A 26909-nucleotide genomic window follows, 5' to 3' on the forward strand; every position below is an offset into this window, starting at 1 on the left:
GGCATGTGTCACTGGCAGAATGAAAAGGAGAGACAGCTGCAAATGGCACCGTCAGGAGCTTGAGAATTCCAAGGCATAAGGTCGCCCATGCGGGAGACAGGACCACCATGGCCAACAGTCTCCTGTGGAACCAAGACAGGTGAGGCTGCACTCAGCTCCCCTGGAGACACTGCCCTACCCATGTGCAAAACTAAGGGGAATTCTAAGAGCATACAGCAATCACTTAATAAATGTACACTGCTGCATGGGTTAAAACTTCTGAAGAAGCTCTGCTCATCACCTGAGACAAATCTCCCGAGAAGCTCAGTGTGTAGTGGCTGCTCACTTCTCTCTTGCCTCTACCTCTGAATTTCCTGAAAGAACATTCTACAATCTGCCACAGTTTCCTTCCTCTGTCCCACTCCCTGAGCCCCTTGTAGCCTCTTCCTTAACACACTTGCAGATGCTCTGTCAGAAGAAGCGGAGACCACAGGCTCTGAGTCACACTGGGGGCTCTGACCCCCCCGTGCACTATTATATGACATGATCCACATGATCCACCCAAGGCCAACAGCACAGCACCAGGCATGTAACAAATACTTAATATTACTTTAAAAAATATTAAAAGACAGCTTGTTAATGATAACAGCATCAGAAACAAATACCTAGTTAAGCCGGTGTAAGTTCTTTATATACATTTCTCACGGAATGTTCAGAATGGGTCTCAGGTGAAAACCACTGTTTGTCCCCACCTACCTAGACTGTGTTAGAGTGCAGTTAACTAGACTGTCCAAAGTCACTGAGCTAGTAAGCAGGGGCACCAGATTCCTACTCCAGCTGACTTCAAAGCTGTGAATCTTATTGAGATCAATTAGGTCTTCACCCTTCTTGGTACTTCTGTCCTTGTTCTTTGTGGGAATAACTCCTCCATGATTCTACAAAATCTTTTCCTCTTGGTTCTTCTATGTCTTTGATGACTTTTTCTCGGATTCTTTCCTGGCTCTATTTCTGCCTGCTCCAAGGCCAACTATTCCTCTCTCTGGAGGGGAGTTCATTTTGTTTCAAGAAGACTAAACAAACCCAACCAGGAAGCCCCAAGGCCTGAGCTGAGGCTCTGTGTCTAAAGACAGACTGTTCATCTTCCTCTCAAACCATCCTCCTGGTCAACCAGGCTGGAATCTCAAAGTCATTACTCACACCTGCCTTGCTTTCCACATTCTATCACCGGATTCCAGCATTACCTTGTGTGGTACGAAAAACAAAACAAGACAAAACAAACACTGTGTCAGAAATGAGGAGGCTTAGCTTCTTGTGCTGATCAGTAACTACTTCATTTTTTAAAAAATCACCTTTACTGAAGAATAATGTGCATCACCCATCTTAAGTGTACAATTTGAGGAGTATGGACAAATGTATACATATGGTCATGCAACTGTCACCCCAAAATGTTCTCTTGAGCCCTTCTGTAGTCTATTCTTTCACACCTACGCAGACTTCAGGTAACTGCTGATCTGCTATCATTCTGGATTAGTTTTTGTTTTATTCTAGAACTTCACGGAAATAGAATCATATAGCAAGTACATTTTTGTGACCGCTTCTTTTGCTCAACATAATTTCTGTAAGATTCATGCATTTTTTTGCCGCTAGTAATAGCTCCTTCCTTTATGTTATGGGGTAGTTTCCTGGGTATGGGTATCCTATGTTTTGTTTACGTACTCACCTACCAAAGGGCATTAGATTTTTTCCAGTTTTGGGCTATTTTTAAAAAGTTGCTATGAAAACTAAAAGGCTGCTCTGAATACTCATGCACAAGTCTTTACATGCAGATATGTTTTTGTAAGGCTTGGGTAAAACTCTAGGATTAGAATTACTGAGTCATAAGAAATTGGTAAGTGGTTATACTATTTTATGCTTCCATCAACAAGGTAGATGAGATCCAGTTACTCCCCAACTTATTGTTTTTTTTATTTCACACCACTCTGTTGAATACTTATGATATTTCCTTGTGGTTTTAGTTTACATTTCTTTGGTGACTCATGATATTGAACATCTTTTCATGTGCCTATGGGCTATTTATAAATCTTCTTTTGCTAAGTGTTCAGACTTTTTTGCTGAATTTTTATTGGGCTTTATATGTATATCATCTTATTACTGTGTTAAGAGTATATTACTACATTAAGAGCTTATATATTTGAGATACATATCTTTTATCAGATGTGCCATGTAAATATTTTCTTCCAACTATGACTTTCTTTTCTTTTTTCTTAATGGTATCTTTCAGAAAACAGGAGATATTAATTGTGATGAAATGTAATTTATGGTTACATTTATATATTTTTATGGTTAGTGGGTTTGTGTCCTAAGAAATCCTTGCCTATCCCCAAGATTACAAAAGTTTGCTCTTATGTTTTCTTTTAGAAGTTCAATAATTTTCATTTTTGCATTTAAGTTAGTGATCCATATTGAGTTAATTTTTCTGTATGACTGTGAGGTAGCTTCATTTGGGCTTCTTATATACTTGTCCATATTGTTTATGAATAAAGATGGTTTCACTATTTATTTTCCAATCTGTACACCATTTATCTTTTTCTTGTTTTATTGAAACTGTTAGGACTTCTACTACAATGGTGAATAGAAGTAGTCAAAGTAGACATACTTACCTTGTACCCAATCATAAGGTAAAACTGTGTTTAGTCTTTTACAGTGAAGTATGATATTAGCTTAGGTTTATAATAGATGCCCTTTACCAGACTGGGGAATCTCCCATCTATTCTAATTTGCTGAGAATTTATATTATGACTGATATTGTCAAATAATTTTTCTGTATCTGTTGAGATGGTTGTACAGTTTTTATTTTGTCATGTGTAAATATGGTGAATTATACGGATTGATTTTCTAATGTTCAACTAACTTTGCATTCCTGAGATAAAACCCACTTGATTATCATGTTATCCTTTTTATATATTTGATTTATTAATATTTCAATAAGAATTATTCAGCCTATGATCATAAAGGATATTGGCCTGATTAAAAAAAATAATTTGACTTTGGTATTGGGGTAATTCTGGCTTCATAAAATTAGTTTGGAAATACTCCTTCCTCATCAAATTTCTGAAAGCGTTTGATTAAGTGTCATTAGTATGGCAGAATTCACCAGTGAAGCTAGTTGGGCCTGGAGGAATTTTTCTAGGAAGATTTTAATCATAAATTTGTTTCTATTTAACATTCCCTGGACAAGATGATCACTAAAAAACATCCAATTCAACTATCCCAGAATGCTATAAAAGGATCAAGTGCTAAAATACTGCTTAATTTTAAAATTTTGATAAGGGAGTTCAAAATATTCATGAAGGCTCACAATTATAAATTACCCACAATTATGAAAAATGCCATAACATGTTTTTGTGTCTTAAATTTAATATTTGCAAAGTTGGTGAGTTAGATAATATGTGTACATGCTGGAAAGGTTTCTCTCCCTAATGTGTCTGGTGCCTATAAAACTGGTCTCAAACATCTGGAAAGATTGGGTTTACAAAATAAAGATGGAATAAAAGCGAGTCCACAATGAAATAACATGTTCAGCAAATGGGTAATCGGTTCACAATCTTGAATTTCCCTGTTGTATTGTTGAACAAACTGCCTAGAGCACATTCTCACATCTACTTTCTCAATGTTTTCCATAATGGAGAAACTCATATGGTCTCTTTTTTTTTTTTTTCCCTGCCTCCTGGGGATAGAAACTTGGCAACTGCACTTGGGGTATTTTAATCAGGTAAGTTTTCCTGGCTCTTCCTGTTAATCATATTGGACAGCCCAGTGCAGCTCTGGCTTGCAGTGTGAAACAGTGCTACACTCAAGATGAAGTTCATAAGCCTTTATTAGGCCTTTCCCCTGTCATCTCTCCACTGAATGTGAGCTTCTTTGGCAAGAAATATACTGGGCCCCAGAGCTAGCAAACAGAGACTCGTTATTTCCTTCACTAATAAAGCAGGCAGTGCTAACTAAGGTCACCACCGTCATCATTTGAGATGCAAACATCCATGGCTGGGTTTACTCGGTAGGGATTACAGAGACAGGCTAGTAGGGGACGGGTCTCATAAACCTAGCAGGCTTAACCAGGTCTTTAATGCCACAGACTTTTGAGACAGCATATGGAATCTAATATCAAAACAGCTGGCTGGGGAATGTGAGTGTTTCAGGTTTTGCTCTGTCTGCACAGTGCCTGTGGAAAGAATGGACATTAAAGACAATCAGCTCTTTTCTTTATCTCTGCTCCTTCTCATGGATATCACCTGACCACTCCCTAGCAGTCCTCTTTGTTTCTTATTTTGAAAATCCTAGCAGGAAAATACAGAACAGAACCAAACACTAACTTATAAATGGACAGTAAGACAAACTCAAATAAGCAGCCAGTACCCAAAGCAATCACTAAAAAACAGGAGAATGGTGCCTGAGAACAGAAAGCTCATCGCTAGGATGAGAAACACCGTTTGCTTAAGTTATCGAGGTTCTCTGTCTTCTTTCCTGTCTCTTTCTTTTTGCTTCACAACAGGAAACTTTTAAGATGGGATATATAGGATTTTTTGGTAATAAGTTTCTATTTTTATAGGAGACACCATCTAACAATTCTAGTTCTGTGTTCTGGAAGTGTTTTACAGTTGCAAGAAGAAAAGGAAACAGTTGCTGTCAGACACAGGTTCAAATCTTGATTCTATCACTTCAGCTTCTGTGACTCTAGCCCAGTAACTTCGCCTCTTTGAATCTCTGTCTTCTCATTTGTAAACAAGCAGGTTGTGATAATAATGAAAGAGAATTACTGTAAGGATACAATAACATATGTAAAGCAATAGGCACAGAGATGATACATAATAATTTCTCATTATAGGGTAGATATTTTTATTATTATCTGATTATCCTCATTCTACTTAAACCACTTGAATATAATTTAGCAATGGACCTTCAAACACATGTGTATGGGTGTATACGGTACTTAAACATCAGCAAAGAATTAAAAATGTCTAATTCAGAAGCCTTGATAGTATTAACACTTATTGAGCGCTTACTACATATCTCTCTGGGCACTCAATGACTTGTAGGACATGCCTTAATTTCAGAAGGTATATACCAGACACTATTAACATGCAATAAGTCATGTTCACATTCTGGTCATTCCTGGTCATTCAGTAATCTCAATGCTACAAAGCTAAAAGAAAAAAGCTTTATTTTGTGACTTAGAACAACTTTACAAAGGAGTAAATATAATGTATGAGGCGTACTCTCAACCCTTCAAACTCTTCATCTTATAGACCAAAAGGATGAAAAGTTTGAATGATTTCTTCAAAACTATATAGTAAATACACTTTTAAGTTTCCTTACAAGCCATCAGATACTTAGATCAGATTACCAGACTGTTCTTAAAAAAATTCTTTCCTCAAAAAGATCTGAAGCAAATATAACAAAATATTAACATTTGTTGATTATTGGAGTTGGGTAAAAATAATATTTGCAGTTTTGTTCTCGAGTTTTTCCTGTATCTTTTTTAATTAAAATAATTGTTTTACCTGCCCATGTACTTTCATTTTCAAAGCAGATATATTATCAGCCTTTACATAGACGAAGTTTCTAAACGTTCTAGACCTTAAATTTTTCTTTCTTTTTTAGTGATACTAAGGCAAAACATAAAGTAATTCAAATTAAATTTCATATAGTAAAAGATGTATGAAATTCTCTAAAAGTCTTGACAGTTTCTTGATAATCAAATTCTTCCCCTAATGAACTGCATTCTGTAAATCTTAAAATAATGGAAGGCTTAAAAGCAATATCCAAATTTTAAAAAATACAAAAAAAGGAAATAGTAGGATCTCTTATTTTTCACCCTCAAAAAGACCTCTTCATCAAAGTACACATAAGCAATCTCACATTACTTGCTTCACCCCTTAATCCAGAGCACAAATATATGAAATATTTTCTGTATGTCAATTTGTATACAAGGACAGCATACTGAGTCAGACATCTTTTTCCAGGAAGATCCAAAGGGAAAGGCATAGTATTTTGAAGTTTATTTTGAGCTGGTCAAATAAGAAAGTGTAGGGTACGCACTTTTCTACTGGAGCAGAACTTATAATGACCAGGCGATGTTGAGGAGAGAAAGAGATTAGGAGAGGAGTTCAGATAATGACTCCTCAGGAGTAAATGGTCAGGAGTTCAGCATGCAAGAAGGAAGGAATGAGAGAGAGGGAAGATCTTGCTTTGAAATGCAGGCTGTATGCTAACAAATGCCAGTGTGGTAATGTTGTTTCTGAATTTGGGTTTAAGATAATTGTTCTTTATTCAACTAATGTAAGAATTTGGGATAATGAATTAATTGCATTTTCAATTTCTGTTACTTGGCAAAATTAAAATGGCTTGTAATTATTCCTCACTACTTAAGCTTTCAGAAATGGCTGTCATCCACAAAAAGATGGACATCTCCAAGCTCGGCATCAGGAATTGTCTTTAATGGGAGTGTTTTAATAAATAAAAGCTTGGTGCCACACACCGTATCCAAAGTGGAGCTCTGAGCCTGGCCAAATGTGAAGTCAGTAGAACCTAAAATGTGAAATTCACTCAATAAGATNGAACTGTTATAGTTGCCAAACCGACCATGACCCTGAACAACCACAGCTCATCAGCCTGCTTTTTTGGCTCCCACGCTATATTTCCATGTTAACCCTGAAACTACCTGGTTGACTTTTTTGAGACACTGATGCTAAGTTTGTAGTGTTTCTAACTTAACAACTTACTAACTCACTCCCCCGCCTCAGAATTGAAATGAATAGTATCTGCAACTCATCTCTTCATTACCCCCAGCCTGCTCCTCCCACCTGTGTCTCCGAGGACACCAACCTCACGGCNTTGACTACCGCCCAATACCACCCGAGGCTGGTTCTACCTTTCGGTAGGTGCTAAGCTCAGGCCATGACCATTCCTCCTGAGACTGTTATGGTCTCCATGGACCTGGACTTGGATTCTCCAATATATTTTCCATGTTATAGCCCTGCCCTGCTCAAACCCTGCTGACGCTCCACTACCATGAGGTAAAGTCAGACACAGAGAAGGCCCTTCACCATGTGAACCCTTGCCCTACATCCTACCGCCCATTCCTTCCTTACCACCCTAAATGCATCCCGGGCATCCTATATTCAGGCTACCCTGAACTCCTTGGAGCTTCCTAAACACAACACTTTCCCATATACCGATGCCCTTGTTATGCTGCTACTCTGACTTGTCCTTCAGGGCCCCACTTAGAGGTCATTTCCCCCAGGAGAGCAACACAAGACCCAACTTCCTGCACTCCCTACCTGCCAGGGTATGAACCTGTCCTGTGCATCCCTAGAAAACCAAGAGTTTACTTCTGTGACTCTCTGCTGTCATTGCCCTGCTTGCATTTGTCCCCAACAGACTCAAAACTTAGTGAGGGAAAGGACGATGTCTTATTCATAAGTACCCTAGAATTTAACCCTAGGGTTCATCATATGCTTCCTAGTAAGCCCTCAATGAACACTTCTTGATTCAATGAAGGAATAGATTTGATGTAATTTTACAAGTGAGAAATCTAAGGCAGGAAGCAGGTAAGGAACTTAACTAAAGTCACAGACTAGTTCAAAGAAGAACTAAGACCAAACCCCAAGCTTCATGATTCCTGGCCCTGTAGGAGACAGGCCACTGTATTCCACCGGTTGGAATTCCACAGACTGAATAATCCAGTGCAATAGAGAAGTAGTATTGACAAGGGGAAGCAAGACTGAATGAGAGCCTCCCCTGTGACCAAACTAGAACAAGCGTTACATTCAGTGGGACGGACTCCCAGCCTTTCCAGCAGCCAAAGCCTCATTTCAAAGGCCACATACTATACCTTTCTCCTCTGTCACATGTTGAAGTAACTTATCAAGTTCAGGAAGTTTCAGCAACAAGATGCAATTTGGGAACATGTCATCCACCACGACTTGGTCTAGGGGCTGGAACTTTCCCTGAAAAAAGACTTTATTCAGTAAGAACATAAGCACCTCAGTCAGCAAACTCACACATTTAAAAGAGGAAAAGATATATCATCTCACAACTGAACCTTTAAACTAAGTTCAAAGCCACTTGTTCCACCTAAGGAATCCCTAAACTGGGACTCACTCCAGAACTGACTCTTGGCTTCCTTTAGGGAGCTCTTGAAAGCACTGGGGTTCCACGCAGCATACCACCCACATCAGAGGTACAGCCACTGGATAAAACAGGGGAACAAAATTCTGAGAAGGCACGAGAAGCCATGGAAGCTCGCAAAGATGGTAGAATTGCCTGGGGCCGTTGTGACCCGTTCAACATGGAGTAGAACCAGCTGAGTGAACAGAGCAGGCATCCTGACCATCATTCAGGAAAAAGCCCAGATCATGCCCAGAGCAAACAGCTCGGCTCTCTATCCTTACTCCAGGTCAAAGAAAGAAATACCACAGCAGGAAGAAAATTACCAAAATGAATCTACTCCTGCCAGAGCTGTCTGAAGTACTTCCAAATGTAGACCATAAAAAAGGAAAGGATAGCCACCTGGATGAGCACAGTGAAGATGCACACACATTAAGTCAGGCTCATCCACATACGTGTGAAAGGCCTGGTAGCCAATGGGCCAGAATGTAGAACACAGGAATTCAGAGCATTCTTCTTCTCATTGAGGTTGATTTTTACTTAACTGTACAAGAGCACCGAGGGGCAAAGTCTATCTAAATGATTAGTCCCTGACTTGGGGACACCAGACTTTATAGAAAATGTAAGCTTTTGCCTAGGTCCCACTTCTAGCTCACTATGCTTTTCTGTTTTAGTGATGACTCCATTTGAAGACAGAAAAACTGATCATTTTTCTTTCTGCAAATGCAGCTTACTTTGGTTTTGAGGTGAAGTCTCATTAATTCAGTAGCATGTGTGAAAGCTTGTCATACTTTCTGTTAGGTCAACAAGTGGCAAGAAGTGCCTCAATTTAAATGCTGTCTTTTTCCTTCGGGTAGTAAGAACAGTCCAGGGATTTTCCAAGTCTTACTTTTACTTACTTACTTAATTTTACTTTCATTCTGTGCCATTCTGAACCAGCCAGAGCACACACCACACTCCCACATGGCCAGGGTAAGGGTTAATTCACCCCAGTCATGGTCTTAGGGGACACAGAGAAACATCCCTACAACACGGTGGGAGGCGCTTCAAATGTGCATCATTTAGGTACTAAGACTGGTTTGAGGCTTTCTCTTAGATTTCTATCTTAATCTATATTGCTCCCCTGGTCAACCAATATTTTAAATATTTAGCAATTTAAAACAATATTCAAATTATATATAGTGGACTGCCACACAGTTTGATATAATAATGTCATAATTAACTAAAGTTTCATTATTATTGTCTTTACCACACATGCCCCAAAAGGAAATGCTTAATAAGCAACTTGCTTTGAATATAAAGTTAACAACAGTTGGGACAGCTATTCTAGAAGAATTTCCTGATGTTAATCTTATGATTAAAAAAGACTAGGTCTGGGGTGTCTGGGTGGCTCAGTTGGACGCTTGATTTTGGCTCAAGTCTTGATCTCACAGTCCATGTGCTGACAGCACAGAGCCTGTTTGAAATTCTCTTTCTGCCTCCTTTTCCCCAAAATACATAAATAAACTTAAAAAACAAAAAAGACTAGGTCAACATTTTGTTTTATTACTTTTAAGTTTATTTAATTTTGAAAGACAGAGAGCGTGTGCAAGCAGGGAAGGGGCAGAGAGAGGGAGACAGAGAATGCCAAACAGGATCTGTACTGTCATCTGGGAGCCCCACACAGGGCTTGAAATCATGAACTGCAATGCTATGACCTGAGCTGAAATCAAGAGTTGGATTCTTAACCAACTGAGCCATCCAGGCACTCCAGTCAACATTTTAAAAGTGTACACCAATATTTTTTAACTAAATAGGAAAAGATCATGTCTAAAATGCAGGGAAGGAAATATCTGAATGTCTCATGAGTTATTTTATAGGGCATTTCAAGGATTTGAGAAGAGAAAGTAAAATGGTTTACAATGAAAGACAACCACCACTTTGAGCAGGATTTCTGCTTCATTCTGTGCCATTCTGAACCAGCCACAACACACTCAGGACTCCCAGATGGCCAGGGTGAGGGTAGATTCACCTCAGTCATGGTCTTAGGGGACACAGGGAAACATCACTACAACATGGTGGGGAGGTGCTTTAAATGTGCATCATTACAGGTGCTGGCTAGTGGCTTTCTCTCTGTTAATGTCTCCTAGAAAGCAAATGGGAGCCAATTGAAGTTTTCAGCTGCCTCCCAAATACTAGGGCCTCCGTGGTGGTGACCAGAACCATTTCTGTTTGTTAAAGATGCAAGACCTACTTGCCTCACTATCCATATGCCTTAACTATACTGGCTCCATGGTAGGTTCCAGATAAGAGCACCATCAATAAAGTAAGGAATAAAACTTCTCTGAAGGACAGAGGATGTAGGAAAGAAGGAGAATAAAAGAAGTTAAGCTGCATCAGGAGAAAGCAGGGCTTATAGTTGAAAGTCAGTTTTATTACTTTCAGTTTTTAAGGCAAATTAAATTGATACACCTACACTACAGACATTTTGGAAATTTGATCTAGGACTAAATAAGATGAGCCCATAAATATCTAAACTATATATAAACAAACATCAGGGTATGAAAATCCAGATTCTTCTAAGCAGGTTAAATAACAGTTATTCTTTAAAATTGTTAACTCACAGATTTTCAAACTATGGTTGATAGATCCCCGGGAGTCTCCAACATCTTTTCAGGGGGTCCACAAACTCAACACAATTTCCACAATAATGCTAAGAGGCTATCTGCATTTTCACTGTATTGACACTTGCACTGAAGATGGGAAGGTGGGTAAAACTGCAGGCTCCTTAGCACCAGTCATGGCTATGGCAACCAACTGTCCCCAGAGCCACTGTACTCCTCATGGCCATGCAGGGCGGAAGGAAGGAAGGAAGGAAGGAAGGAAGGAAGGAAGGAAGGAAGGAAGGAAGGAAGGAAGGAAGAAGGAAAGAAAAAGAGCCAGTTTCACTTTAAGGATATCCTTGATCAAGGAGTAAAAGCAACTACTTTTAGTTAAACCTTGATCCTGAGTACAAATCTTTTATTTTTTAGGGTTTTTTTTGACGTTTATTTATTTTTGAGAGACAGATAGAGACAGAGCGTGAGCAGGGGAAGGGCAAAGATAGAGGGAGACACAGAATCCGAAGCAGGCTCCAGGCTCCGACCTGTCAGCACAGAGCCCGATGCGGGGCTCAAACTCACGAACTGTGAGATCATGACCTAAGCTGAAGTCGGATGTTTAATTGACTAAGCCATGCAGGCACCCCCTGAGTGCAAATCTTTTAAATACTCTGTGTATAAGGGGCACCTGGGTGGCTCAGTCGGTTGAGTGTCTGACTCTTGATTTGGGCTCAGGTCATGATCTCACAATTTGTGAGTTCAAGTCCCATGGAGCACTTTGCACTGACAGTGCAGAGTCTGTTGGGGAATCTCTCTCAATCTCTCTCAATCTCTCTCTCTCTCTCTCTCTCTCTCTCTCTCTCTCCCCCCCCCACCCCCACCTCAAAATAAACAAATGAACTTAAATACTCTGTGGGTTAAGAGAGATGCTAAAGTTCTTCTGCCGCTACCCAGGCACAGTGATCACCTCAAGGAAAAATGCTTGTGTCACTGAGTCACGAGCAAGTAACCACTTTTTTGTACAAAACAATTTTTAACTGGGAAAAACAAATCATTACAGACAATGGCTATTTAGACTTGGGTATTTGGCAGAACCTAAAAGAAGTGAACCTGTCATTTCAAGGAAAAGACTGACAGTGCTTATAATCAATGATACACCTTTAACTTCCAAGCAAAAATCAGAATTATAGAAAAGTCATATCTTTTCTATTTATTGGGAAGCCACTATGACAGCTTCCCAATAAATAGTAATAATACTTTTCTGATGAGATCCGTGGTGATCATAACAAAGGTGAGTGAGAGAGACAGGATGTACGCGTGTGTAATGAGAAGAGCCAACATTTGTAAGATTTGCATAATTCAGTGAAACAGTTATTTTCTAAATGACCAATGCATGACATTACAAAGTCACACATGGTAAAAAAATAAAAATAAAAATCCTTTCTCAGTGCAAGACAGACCAATAGATTTTCATGTGAACAGAACACAGGAAGTTCATTGACAGGGTTTCAGATTCCACATTGCAACTAACTTTTAAGAAACTGTCACCCTTAGTGATTTTTGGAGTAGTATCAAAGGATATTTAACGATAAAATTTTCATTGTTAGGCTTATTCAAACAAGTAAGGCGCGTAGCACGGAGGGCTAGGCAATTCTCAGAAGTCACAGGTAAACTAGTCTGAGATTAGTGCTGGTTCTCAGATCTGAGTCAGTGATCGAATCCATACCAGCACACGTGATACAGGTGTTCTATACCAACCTGAATCAAATCAAATCTGAATTGATTTGAATCAATCTACCTTTGAAAGGAATCTACCTTTGAATCATTAAAAGGAGAGAGAGAGAAAGAGAGAGAGAGAGAGAGATGATCAAGCAAAAACAAAACAAAACAAAACTAAACTAACAAAACAAAACACCCAATATATTCTGTTCCCTTACTGTTAATATCCCAAACTGGGAAACTCACCTCTTTATCAGCCTTTCTGAGGTAGTAGAGAAGCAGAAATAGAGGATCTATGGGTGTGGCGAAGTGGAGAAGACCTCCTATAGATTAAAAAGAGAACAAAGGGAACTAAATGTTTTGGAGATGTGACTTAGTTATTTCATATTAATCCCAGTGTGGAAACCATTTACTGAAAAATATATGTGGGGTGCCTGGGTGGCTCAGGTGATTAAGCTACCAACTTTGGCTTAGGTCACGATCTCGTGGTTCATGAGTTCGAGCCCCACATTGGGCTCTCTGATGTCAGCGCAGAGCCTGCTTTGAATTCTCTGTCCCCGTCTCTCTCTGCCCCTCCCCTACTCACGCTCTGTCTCTCAAAGCTACATAAACATTAAAAAAAAAAAGAAGAAGAAAAATATATGTGAAACTCCAAATTCAGAAGCTTTTCCTACACAGGCCCAAGATTCTACATGACTCTTTCAAAAGGCAGAATGTGGTCCATGAGATTCTACTCCAGAAAGCTTCAAAAACCCTGTGTGGAGAGGAGAGCCAAAACAATGAAACTGATCTGAATATTACATTCCTTTTCTCTTTAGAAATCTTTTTGTTGTTGTTGCTTTTTGAAGTATAATTCACATACAGTGTTATCAGTTTCAGGCAAACAACATAATTCAACAATTCTATACATTACTCAGTGCTCACCATCTGTCACCAAACGTTATTACAATCTTATTGATTGTATTTCCTATGCTGTACTTTTCATCTCTGTGGTTTCTTCATTTTACAACTGTACCTCTTAGTTCCTTTATCTATTTCACCCATCTCCCCAGCCCATCTGCCCTCTGGCAACGACCGGATTTTGTTCTGTATTTAGAGTCTGTTTTTTTGTCTCTTTTATTTGTCAGTTGGCTCTGTTTCTTAAATTCCATTTGTGAGTGAAATCATATGATATTTGTGTTTCTCTGACTTATTTCATTTAACATTATACTCTCTAGATCCATCCATGTTGTTGCAAATGGCCAGATCCCACTCTTGTTTATGGCTGATTAATATTGCATTGTATATAGGGGCATCTGGGTGGCTCAGCTGGTTGAGCGTCTGACTCTTGATTTTGGCTCAGGTCATGATCTCATGGCTCGTGAGCTCAAGCCCCACATCGGACTCTGCACTTGCACTGACAGCATGGAGCCTGGTTGGGATTCTCTCTCTCTTTCTCTCTCTCTCTCTCTGTCCCTCCCTTGCTTGCACTCTCTCTCCCAAAATAAAGTTAGAAAAATATTCCATTGTATATAAATATGTCTCCTCAGGCAAGGGGAACAGAAGGAAAAATAAACTATTGGGACTACACCAAAATAAAAGGATTTACACAGTGAAGGAAACCCTCAACCAAACAAAAAGGAAACTTCTGAATGGAAAAAGATATTTGCAGATGATCTATCCAATTAAGGGTTAATATCCAAAATACATAAAGAACTTAAACAACTCAACACCAGAAAAACAAACCATTTGATTTAAAAATGGGCAAAGACCTGAACAGACATTTTTCCAGAGAAGACATCCAGATGGCCAACAGACACATGAAAAGATGCTCACCATCACTCACCATCAGGGAAATGCAAATCAAAACCACAATGAGATATCGCCTTACACCTGTCAGAACGGCTAGAATAAAAAAATACAAGAACTAACAAGTGTTGACAAGGATGTAGAGAAAAAGGAGCCATTGTGCACTACTGGCAGGAATGCAGATTGGTGCAGCCACTGTGGAAAACAGTATGGAGATTCCTCGAAAAAGTAAAAATAGAAGTGCCATATAATACAGGAATTCCACGGCTGGGTATTTACCCGAAGAAAATGGAAACACTAATTCGAAAAGATACGTGCACTCTGTTGTTTACTGCAGCATTATTTACAACAGCCAAGGTATGGAAACAAACTAACTGTCCACTGAAGGATGAATGAACAAAGAAGATGGTGTGTATATATATAAATACACAATGGAAGATTCAGAAATCATTTTTAGCAGAGGTCCTCCCACCCACCCCAAAGAAGGCAAGAATTGGGGGAAATATGGACAGAACGTGAACCAGAAAAACATTACAAAACCTGTAGAAATCTATCTATAAAGCTGCAGTAAAATGTAATTTCCTATGCTTTTGAGGACGAAGTCATGGGCAAGTGATAGTGTTCTCTACATACATGGCTCCTTCTATGGTTTGTGTGTTCACAGCTTGGAAGTGCCAGTGATTCACAGCTCAGAAGGTTGTTTTCCACCCCAAACCCTATGCTCCCCACGTCCTGCCCTATCCCCCTACTCCCGAAGAAAAGGCAAGAAGAAAGAAATCTAACAAGACTGAGCATAAGAAACCCGAAACTCTGCAGTCAGATGAATGGTACTATCCAGGCTAAAAGGAAAAAAGGCGAATCAAACAAACTAGCCTACCTATTCCCCACTTTTCTTTCGTCTATCACACCCCCCTCCAAGCATCCCAGACTTCTTCTCCCATGGCAGTAAGCCAGAAGGGGTATTTCATCAAATGGAACAACAATTCTTTTATCTCCATCCTTATTTTGGTTTCAGAAACACATGTACTTACGTTTATTCCCTAGCAGAGCAACCTATCTATATAGCCAAGAAATCCTAACCCTAAATTATATATATGAATCCATTTCATAGCAAGTAAAAGAAAAATTAAGAAGGTAATTTCGTATTATATTAGTTGATTATTTTGTTACAAGTAGAAGAGAAGCTTAGCAATCAAAAAGAATGAAATCCTGCCATTTGCAGCTACGTGGATGGAACTAGACGGTATTATGCTAAGTGAAATGAGTCAGTCAGAGAAACAAATATCATATGACTTCTCTCATACGAGTACTCTAAGATACAAAACAGATGAACCTTAGGGAAGGGAAGCAAAAATAATATAAAACCAGGGAGAGGGACAAAACATAAGAGACTCTTAAATATGGAGAACAAACAGAGGGTTGCTGGAGGGGGTGTGGGAGGGGGGATGGACTACATGGGTCAGAGGCGTTAAGGAATCTACTCCTGAAAGCACTGTTGCACTACATGCTAACTAACTTGGATGTAAATTAAAAAAAAAAAAGTAGAAGAGAAACTTATGATAACAATTTCTAAGCTCATTTTATAGGAGGCATCCATGATAGTCAGAAATTAGGAATAGGTTTCTAATATCCTGATGCTTAGTCTTTCTTCAAGACTAAGTTTAAAAAGAAAACAATGATGAAAAAAGCAGGCATCTTTGCTGTGAACCTAAACAACTCAAATAAATAAGGTCTATTAAAAAAAAAAAAGCAGGTGCCAGCTCGGAGGGAGAGATGATCAATCACTGCTTCCCAATATTTCCCAATTTCACCTGGTTATTACTGTGTCTATCAAGCTAAACCCAACTCCAAGTGTGTTAACGCTGGAAGGTAGAACTCTTATATATTGCCAAATGAATAAGCAGAGCAGTGACAATAAAAGGGAATATATACTTTCCACCTGCCAGACTATACACAGACTGCCATTGCATTTTGGTAACTGAAAGCCATTTCAAATATTCTTGTGCACATAAGTAAGTGAAATTTATCACCGGCAATAAACCCTTGTTCTGGAATGTCTGAGAAGAAGAAAGATAAAGTGGCTTTTCTGCCTTGGCACTGAGTGGAGACATACACAGTCAACAGAAAGCTGAGGGCTTAAGAAAAAAATAGAAAGCACTCTCTAGAAACAATGAGCACATAGGCAGAGGGAATATAAGAATGCCTCAACTATCCCTGACTCCCCCCAACTTCCAGAACCATCAGAAAAACATGTGGTTTCCTTTTTCCTTCTGAGACAATACTACCCCCAAATCAGAAGAGTAAAAGAGACAGAACGTTCTCTGGTGTTGGATATATGTGTGTATTAGGGGTGTGTTGGGATGGGAGCAGTAGTAATTTACATGACAAAGCATTAAAAAATCTGTTACACTGTATCTTATTTTAGAAGCAATATCAGTATCCATTTGCAAAGAAGTAAGATGTTAAAATTCAAAAATCCTCAAAAGTGTCTAACAGAAGAGCAAAGAGTTCCCAGTCCACACAATGTGTACTCAGTGGTAGGAAGATCATCTAATTTCTGACTAAGGGCATGTCAATGTTTTAGGAGACAAAGCAGAGGTATTAGTTTAATTTCTCTACTATGTAAGATACGTAGGTATTGGTTTAAATTTGCTCAAATTATCTTTCCTTTCCCCATGATTAAACCCTGCTCTGATGCCAAATAAGGCTGAGGACCAGACTGCAAACTGGGCAGACAGGCCTGTACCCCCCGCCCAACCCATGTAGAGGGTTGGAAAAGTTACAGTATGTGTTTAGTTAATGGAAATGTATATACTAGTCACTTACCTGATTGAACTGACTGATTTATAAACCAAGAATGGTGTTTTTCCTTGAAAACTTTTATTTCAAACAGCTGCCGTAGACACATATTGAACAAGTAAATGGTTCCTTCCCCTGTTAAGACAAATCTGTTTTTTATTTGTAAGTTTTCACACACACACACACACACACACACACACACACACACTCACTCAAAAGGCTGTCTAAGAGTTCTGAGGAATGTTCCTAATATGAACATAAACATACATAGATATATTCTATACAAACTGACTCCAAGGAAAGCTTACAGCTATTATACACAGATGCTTGTTTTCCAGCTCTATAATCCTCACTGAACTTATAACCAATAAATAAAAAAGTACAAATCATTCATCTTAACTGCTACAAAGCCTCTCACTGAAGCCTCCATTAGACCACGAGGGGAAGCCCATGATTAAACTACCCAAACCTAACGGTTCAACCAGATGAACTGAGATGACACGTGGGTCCTTGTCACCAGTGCTGTGTGTGGCTCCGCACAGAGGACCCAAGAAAGGGACGGATCCTACACATAGCCCCAGGGCCAGCTCTAAGTGAGAAAGGCAGGGGCCTTTGATTCCTGAAACCTTTTTCTAATCACAGCACTGTCAAGGACCCTGAGTTTGAATCCAAGGGTACCACATGCTAGATGTGTGCCCTTGGGGAAGTTATGTAAACCTTTCTGTGCCTCTGTTTCCCTTTCTGTAAAACAGAAGCAGCACTGAACCTACCTCATGGGTTTTTGTAAGGATTAGAAAGACAGAATACATGTGAAGTTCCTAAAACAGTACTCAGTACAGAGTAAAGGCTCAGCAAATGTTAGCCTTTATTTTTTCCACAGCCAGTGTAGAAAATGAAAACATTTGTTCTTCTGTTGTTTACAGACAATTTAGACAAAATGGAAATTTTATAAGAAGCTTGGCTTTTCTTTTTTTTTGTACCTTTATTTTCGTTAGATTCTTTATAACCTTTACCGCTACCTAAGACTTCTCTTGAAAAAAACTGCCCACCTCAACTTCGTCTTACATACAGTAAGGAGTGTCAGATAACATAGCTGACTGATTCCATTTTCAATTCAAATTCAATTTCATCTTGAAGAAAGAAAACTGGAGGAAGCCAGGAATTTTTGCCTCACTTGTGGCTTCTATTTATATATCTTTCCATCAACAATAATATCTAGGCACTACCCATGGCTTTCCCTTGCTTTCACTATTCAATATTGTACCCACCATGACAATGCTCTAATTTGCGAAGTATTAGGTGTCTACGCAAAACCTTACAAAATTAATAACAACTTTATAACATAAACCTTGTAAAGTAAATTAGTGAAAAAGCAATCCCACATAAAGACAAATATCAATATTACAATGTACTTATGGTATACTTTAATATTTTTGCCTAAAAATTAGAAAACAAAATGCACAGAATATAAAGTTAAAATAAAATTGGCTGCAATAAAATATGTATCTCCATATACAATGCTTTTAATGTAAAAAAATTCACCCCTTGACTGGGAATGAATATACTGCCTTTTGGTCAGAACAAAATAAGGAAAGTACCATTAAAAATAAAACCACTCAAAATCTTGGCATGTCAAGTAAAAACTTTTTTTTCACTGATTGTTTATTTTACTTTACAACATAAAATGAATATAAGTGGAGGCTAATGCCGGATAACTACTCTAAGAAGAGTTGGCTTCAGAAAGGTAAAGAAAATTAGTCTGTTTTCAGAGAGAAACCGAACACGCCACTTTTTTATCCTGTGTGCATTTCTAATGGGTGAATGGTTTACAGATTTAAGTTACAACAAGAAAAAAATGTTTAGGTCAAGCTTGTTTTGATCACCCAGTAAATGCCATCTTACCTTTCAAAGCTATTAAAGAAGAACAAACGTACAAGGTGATAAGTATATACACTTTGGGGCAGCTATGTTTAAGAAACGTTAAAGTTACAGTTCTTGGAAGCTGTTGGGGGAGAGAGGAGGAAGGCTTACCTGAACACGGGTTTATCAGTTTGACAAACATAAGCCCACTTTTCATCTTCTTTGAAGCATCTTTTAAATGTTCTGGAAAAAAAAAAAGATGAGTTTGTAAAATTAAAAGACATTTGCTTTGTTGCTCACCTTATTTACTTGGTTTTCCTTCCTTCTGTTTATATGATTTTTCTTTGTAAAATCTTTAACTTCATGATGGTTGGACCTTCTGTGTCATAGAAAGACCTCCTTTTCTTCAACCCTATGTGAATCAGCTATATTTTCTCCTAATACCTTAACACTGTATCTTTAATCTATCTGAAATATATCTGGGTGTATGATACGGAGAGGAGATACAACTTTTTTTCAATAAACTGTCCAGTTGTACCAACACTATCTTCTGAATAACTCATTACTGAAGCAATTCCTTTATGCTAAATGTTTAAAATACATTTTTAAGTCTGTCTATGGAAATTCTATTTTGGTCTACTAATCTGTGTCTATATTAGCATTACTACTTCAATATATCAATTATTGTAGCTTTAAGATGCATTTTACTAGCTATTAAAGTAAGTTCTCTCATTATATTTCCTCCACAATGTCTAACTGTCTAAGTTTTAATTGTTGACCGAAACACAAAGAGCATGACAATTTATAACATTTTTCCAGATGTTTTAAATGCATGTTCATAGAACTCATTTAGAGAATCTCTCCCCAAAAGGAACAAAGAGGCTCTACTCTTTTCTGTTCTACTCTTTCTGTTCTACTCTTTTCTGTTGTCCTGTTCACAGGGCAACAACCTACCAAGGAGCAAGTTGGAGAGCTTTGGGGCAAGGACTGGCATCAGTGTGTTTTTATTTTCTGTGGCCCACACTCCCTTCACCCCTTTTCGGATCTTCATAAACTTAAATACAGCAAGCGTGATTAGAAATCAGCTTACTCATCAATGGTTAAAATACTACTTTCTTCTTAAGATAATAGTAACATTAAATACATAAAGAAAAAACCTCCTAATTTTGAGATTTCCACTTGCAACTAAATGGAGTAACAGGAACCTAATTTATCCTCCCACCTGAAACAACCAAAACAATAACAATAGCAACAATGACAACGACAAAATATATGAAACAATTGCTGTCAAGACATTGGGCCCTGAACCATGGAGGACAGCGATCCCGGAGACACGGGAGACAACTGAGCTACGCCCCATGAATGCCCCAGCTTACTGCCTTGGGAGAGTTTCCGGGTCCACAGCGCAGAATGGAAGGCCCCTGGTGAAGCCTGGAAGACTCCCTTAATTGAAGACGTGGCGCCGAGAGTTCTAGAGACAACATGGCTACAGATCACAGGGCAGCATATGGGAAAGGAGAGTGCTACAAAGAAAGAAAACCCCAAAGATGTGCAAAGGTACTGCTTGAGTATTCAAGGGAGTACTGGTCAGTGCATGCATATGCATACGGCTAGGAGAGGAGCCAATCCCATGGATTAGAGGGAATAGTACCTCACACTCACTCAGGGCTCTGAATTCCAGACAGCCTGGAAAACTTCACAATTCAGAGTACTCAAAAGGGTCTTGCCTCCACAGCGGGGAACAAATAGCCCTCGACTAAATACTGCTGTGGTCCCAGCAAACTAATTTTAAAAGCAAGACCTAAAAGGATCAAACTGTTTCTAAGTACCTCCACTGTGCTCCAGAATGAAGTTCAAGATTATTTATAGGAATACAAAAATATTCATCAACCAAAAAGGTGAAATTCACAATGGCTGGCATCTAATCAAATATTACTAGGCATTCAAAGAAGCAGAAAAATATGGCCTATAATGAGAAAAATAAAGAAATCAATTATTGAGAGAGGGGTACTGATATTAGACACAGATGTTAGAATGAACAGGCAAGGGCATAAGAACAGTATTCCTCAGGCACAAAAAATTAAATAGAGACAGTTTTTTTTTAAAGACCCAAATTAAAATGAAAAATACACTAGATGGGATTAATGGCAGAAGAAAAGATTAATGAACTGAAGACAAAGCAATAGAAACTATGTCAAATGAAAACACAGAGAAAAAAGAATGAAAAATAAATAGAGTACCAGTGAACTGTGGGACAGCTTCAAGCATCCACATGTCACTGGAGTTCTAAAAGAGAGGATGTGGGGAACAGAAAAAGTACTTGAAAATTAGGGCTAAATATTTTCAAATCTGATGAGAACAATAAACCCACACATCCATGAGGTTCAATAAGCCCAAAGGACAGAAAGTAGAATAAGCTATACATCATAATCAACAGTTCAAAGCCAGTAATAAAGAGACAACTCTTAAAAGCAGACAGAAGAAAAGAGGGCATTTTTATATACAGAGGAACAGAACTAAAAATGACAGCAAATTTCTTGTTGGAACAATGCAAGCCAGAAGACAACAGAAACATCTTTAATATACTGAAAGAAAACATGATGACCCTAGAGAAAATACCCTTGAAACATGAGGGTGATAAATAGACTTTTTCAGACAGTCAAGAGCTGAAAGCAAGATCACCAACAGACCCACACTACAAGGAATGCTTAAGACTAGAAAAAGGGATATGATACCAGATGAAAATATGAATCTAAACAAAGAAATGAGGAGTGCTGCTAATGGTGACTACAGGCATAAATCAATAAGAATTATTTTTTATTACTTAAATCTCTTTAGATCACTGACTAAACAAAAATAATAAGTTAGTGTGGGGTTTATAACATACATACAAATAAAATATAAAACAATAATAGCATGAAGGCCAAGATGGGGGAAATGAAAGCATACTGTTGGGAGTTTCTTATGCCATCTCAATCTTAAAAAAGCAGAAAGGGAGTAAAAGAAGTTACAAAGGGCAGATGACAGACTCAAACCCAACCCTATTAATCATCACATGCAACGTAAATGTCTGTGCACCCCAATTCAAAGGCAGAAATTTTCAGAATGGCTAAAAAAGTAAGGTAAAACTGTATGGTGCCTATAAGAGACTCACTTTAAAGATAATAGTAGATTAAAATGAAGGAAGAAGATGTGTCACCCTTATCATGCTAACACTAATTAAAACAAAGATGAAATGGCTCTGCTAATAACAGACACAGAATATTACCAGGCATAAAGAAGGTCGTCTCACTGACTCACTTATTTCACTTAGCCTTATACCCTCTGGCTCCACCAAAAATGGTGATTTCATTCTTTTTTATGGCTGAGTAATATTCCATTATATATATCATCTCTTCTTTTTTTAAAAAAAATTTTTAATGCTTTATTTATTTCTGAGAGAGAGCGAGAGAGAGAGGCAGCATGAGCAGGGGAGGGTCAGAGAGAGAGGGAGACACAGAATCTGAAGTAGGCTCCAGGCTCTGAGCTGGCAATCAGCACAGAGCCTGATGCAGGGCTTGAACGCACGAACTACAAGATCATGACCTGAGCCGAAGTCGGATGCTTAACGACTGAGCCACTCAGGCGCCCCATATCATCTTCTCTTTATCCAGTCATCAGTTGATGGACACTAGGGTTGCTGCCATATCTTGGCTATTGTAAATAATGCTGCAGTAAACATACAGGTGCATATATCTTTCAAATCAGTGTTTTCATTTCTTTGAGTACATTTACAGTAGTGGACTTACTGGATCATATGGTAATTCTATTTTGAACTTTTTTGAGGAACCTCCCTACTGTTTTCCATATGATTTCACTCATATTTAGAATTTAAAAAAACAAATGAAAAAAGATAAAAAGAGACAAACAAAAAAACAGACTCTGAACTACGGATAACTGACGGTTACCAGAGGGGAGGTGGGGGGTGGCGGGAATGGGTGAAATAAGTGAAGGGAATTAAGAGTATGTGTACTATGATGAGTACTGAGTAATGTACAGAATTGTAGAATCACTGTACTGTACCCCAGAAACTAATGTGTGTATGTTAACACTACCGGAATTTAAAAAAATATTTTTTTAAAAGCAGGTCATGTCATTTCATAATGAGAAAAGCCTCAAGAGGAAATAATCTTAAATGTTTACGCTCACAAATACAGAGCGTCAGGAGGCGCAAAGTGAAAGAACTTTGTGCAGAGAACCCTCCGCCCCATCTTCAGCCCTTGGCAGCCACTAATCTGTTCTCCATCTCTATTGTTTTGTGCTTTTGAGAATGTGATATAAATGGAACCATACCGATTTAATTTTAAGAATCTTTTAAGACTTTCCTTTCTGCAACTTATAAACATGTAAAGGCTAAAGTTTAGCACTGTTAAAACTTTTCTACAAAACGAAAACAGGCTGTGGTTTCTCTCCTTCCCTTGCTGTTTCTCACTTTTCCAGCCTCCTTATCTCCATTATGTCTCAAGACCCAGAAAAAGCGACCTCTTTCTTTCAGCAAGACACCCTTTCTTTTATTTCAGCACTAAGTAAATCTTTCAGCCTTAACTTGGTGAATCGTTATTAATTTTTTGTTTCCTTTTCTTCAATAGAAAGTGCTGGTTCTACTGATTCTTGCCAGGTCTCCTTCAGCCTTCCCATTCCTGCAGAGCTTAAAAGAATTAAAATTTAAAACACCGAAAGTCCAAAAAATATAGTTTTAACAACTAGACAAGGGAAGCAGTGTTTCCACTTTTCTCAGGAAGAGCACTAAGTCCGAGGATTAGGTATGGCCTAAAATGTCAAACTGTAAGAACTTTGGATTTACTGAGTACAAATAAATACTGACATTAATGTGTTCTGCTGCAAATGCTAGGGCACTCTGAAATATACTCTGAGAGGTATTAGTGTAGATAATGCTGACGTGTGTGTTTAGTAGGGGAAAAAAGTCATCTTTTCTCAGTTGTGCCAATAAAATAACCTACTGTTGGACTGAATCTTTCAACACAGAATTCCAAGTGAGAGGCTATAATACTCAGGTCGTTTTACCTCTTTAACAACACAATAGATTTTAAAATTAATCTCCCTGCCCTACTTCTGTCATTCATTTATTAACTATTGATTACCAAAGCCGACCCAGGCTCTACCCATGAGAAGCTTCTGGACTTTCCATGGAAGAGACAGATATTGAGTCAAATAATCCTACAAATGTAGACTCCAAATATAAAGGCTGCTAAGATGATGAAGGAATACATGGAATTTGAGACGTTAAGACAGAGGATGCAACATAGATGAGGAGGTCTAAGGCCTCCTGTGTCTGGCAATGGTTAAGTTCTTTGCTTTGATGGCTAAGAAGTCAAAGAAATTTGCATTCACTTCACCAGCTAAATCTTCCCTTGCCTCCTGGGCCAAACCCAAGCCACAAAAGGGTTTTGTTTGATGTGCACATTTAAAAAAATTTGAATTTAGGTGCCAATATTTGGAAATCAGGTGATTTTACATAAAGTACAGACTTCAAATTAAGTATATTTTCCCTAAATGTGAAAAAAAAATTACTAGGCAAAGATTTTGCCTCATACAATTAAAAAAAAAAAAAAAACCCAAACACCTGGCAACAACAAACTAACTGTCAAACGCCAACTACCACCCTCTAGTTCCCTTGTTCCCCTATAGCATCTCGGATACCCAGCTCAAGGTCAGACCAGTAACAGATGCCGCGTATGTCCTCACAAAACTGCATTCTCGTCTGCTGGATTCTGTGTACCCACAGCAGGATCTACCAAATATCAAGTGCTGAATAAATAACCATTTAGTAATAAACACCACCCTCTTACTGAATCTTTTTTATTTTATTACCAATTTTCAGGTATTATCTATCCTAAGCACAGAGGATACAGCCGTGAACAAAACAAAGACTCCTTTAACTCCCCCGTTTACTTCCTCTCCACCTGTTCCGTCAATTCCCACGCTCCACCCCTACCTCTCAGTCATCCAGTGCTACAGGGCAGGGGGTGGGGCCCACATCTACCAGCACCTGGAGGCCCTGGGTCCAGAACAGAAATAAAATGCATTCCACAAATGTGAGCCACTTATAAAACTTAAAATTGGCTAGGAGCCACATAAAAAATAGGTAAAGTAAGTGTAAATGATTCATTTTATTTTATTTAACCTAAGTTCTTTTCATAACATATAAAAAAAATTTCATATGAAATGTGTTAACATGTTACCTGTTTTTTTTAGATGCATTCTATCAGATTAAGGAAGTTCCCTGTTCCTAATTTTTTAACTGTTGGTATTTTTTTTCATGAAACAGTGCTATATTTTTTCAAATGTTTTTTCTGTAGCTATCGAGATGGTTATGTGGTTTGAGGCTTTTATTTTATTAAAGTGGTATATTGAGTGATTTTGGTATGTTGAACTAACCTTGCATTCCTAGGACAAATCCCACTTGGTCATAGTTTGTAATCCTTTTTACATACTCCTGGATTTGGTTTTGCTAGTTGTTGAGCACTTTTGCATCTATGTTTGCTAGGGATATTGAGCTGTATTTTTCCAATGCCTTTGTCTGGTTTTGGTATTAAAGCAATATTGGCTTCATAGAATGAGTTGGGAAATGTTCTCTCTTTTTCTCTTTTTTTTTTTTTTGGAAAAGTTTGTAAAGGATTCATATTAATATGTTCAATGTTTAGTGGAATTTACCAGTGAAGCTATGTAGGATTGGGCTTTTTTTTTCCCCCATGGGAAACTTTTAACTTACTAACTTAATTTATTTACTTGCTATGGGTCCATTCAGATTGTCCATTTCTTCCCGAGTTGGCTTTGGTAATTTATGCCATTTTAGGGATTTGTGCATTCCATCTAAGTTATAGATTTTGTGGGCATACAGTTGTTCATAGAGTTCCCCATGGTCCTTTCTAATTTCTGTAAGATCAGCTGTGATGGCCCTCTTTTATTCTTGATTTTAGTCATTTGAATCCTCTCTCTCTCTTTCTCTGGTAATTCTAACTAAGATTAGGCAATTTCGTTGATCTCTTCAAAAGGACCAACTTTGGTTTCATTGATTTTTCTCTCTGTTGTTTTTCGATTCTCTATTTTATTTCTGCTCTAATCTTCATTTCCTTCCTTCTATTTGCTTTGGGTTTGGTTTCTTCTTTTTCTAGTTTCCTAAGCTGGAAGTTTAGGTTACTTGACATCTTTCTCCTTTTTAAATACAGGAATATACAACTACATATTTTGCTCTAAACACTACCTACATTTCTTATGTTTTTGATATACAGTGTATTATTTTAATTCATTTCATTCATTTGATCCATTGGTTATTTTAAGAATGTGTTGTTTAATTTCCACGTTTGTGAATTTCCAAAATTTCTTTGTTATTGCTTTCTATTTTCACTTCAGTGTTTTTGGAGAGCATATTCTGTATACTATCAATCCTTTTAAGTTTACTGAGGTTTGTTTTATGGCCTCTGATATAGTATTTTCTGGAGAATGTTTCATGTTCCCTTAAGGAGAATGTATATTCCACAATTATTGAGTGCTTTATAGGTATCTCTTAAGTCTAGTTGTTTTATAGTGTTGGTCAAGTCTTCTATTCCCTTGATGATCTTCCTCCTTGTGGTTTTACTCATATTGGAAAAGGGTTATTTAGATCTCCCACTATTATTATTCAATTGTGTATATCTACCTTCAATTTGATCAGGTTTTGGTTCATTGATTTTGGGGCTCTGTTGTTGGGTGTATATATGTTATAATTGTTATATCTTCTTAATGACCCAAATTATTATTATTGTAAAATATCCTTTCTTGTGTCTAGCAACAATTTCTGTCTTAAAGTCTATTTTATATGATATTAGTAGAGCCATTCCAACTCTCCTTTGGTTACTGTTTGCATGGTATATCTTTCCCCTCTGTTTATTTTCAACCTGTTTGTGTCTTTTATTTTAAATTGTGTATCTTGTAGGTAACATATAGTTGGATTATGTCCCCCCCTCATTTTGCCAA

General features: G+C 38.1%; 1 protein-coding gene across 3 annotated transcripts in view; it reads right to left on the minus strand.

The window, feature by feature from the left end:
* Positions 1-26909, minus strand: part of RNASEH2B (ribonuclease H2 subunit B) — a 46254-nt gene that overhangs the window by 14694 nt on the left and 4651 nt on the right. For 2 of the 3 annotated variants that reach the window (XM_077752600.1, XM_077752598.1), the window contains exons 2-5: positions 19065-19136; positions 17061-17168; positions 12693-12769; positions 7874-7988 (exon numbers count right to left, since the gene is read on the minus strand). In XM_077752600.1, the coding sequence (XP_077608726.1) occupies positions 7874-7988; positions 12693-12769; positions 17061-17168; positions 19065-19110 (346 nt within the window). In that variant the 5' untranslated portion in view covers positions 19111-19136. Of the gene's footprint in view, positions 1-7873; positions 7989-12692; positions 12770-17060; positions 17183-19064; positions 19137-26909 lie in introns of those variants that run through there. The other variant, XM_077752599.1, reaches the window with a different exon arrangement.

The sequence above is a fragment of the Crocuta crocuta genome, unplaced genomic scaffold (genome assembly GCF_008692635.1).
Source record: "Crocuta crocuta isolate KB4526 unplaced genomic scaffold, BGI_CrCroc_1.0 scaffold190, whole genome shotgun sequence".
Classification (NCBI taxonomy): domain Eukaryota; kingdom Metazoa; phylum Chordata; class Mammalia; order Carnivora; family Hyaenidae; genus Crocuta; species Crocuta crocuta.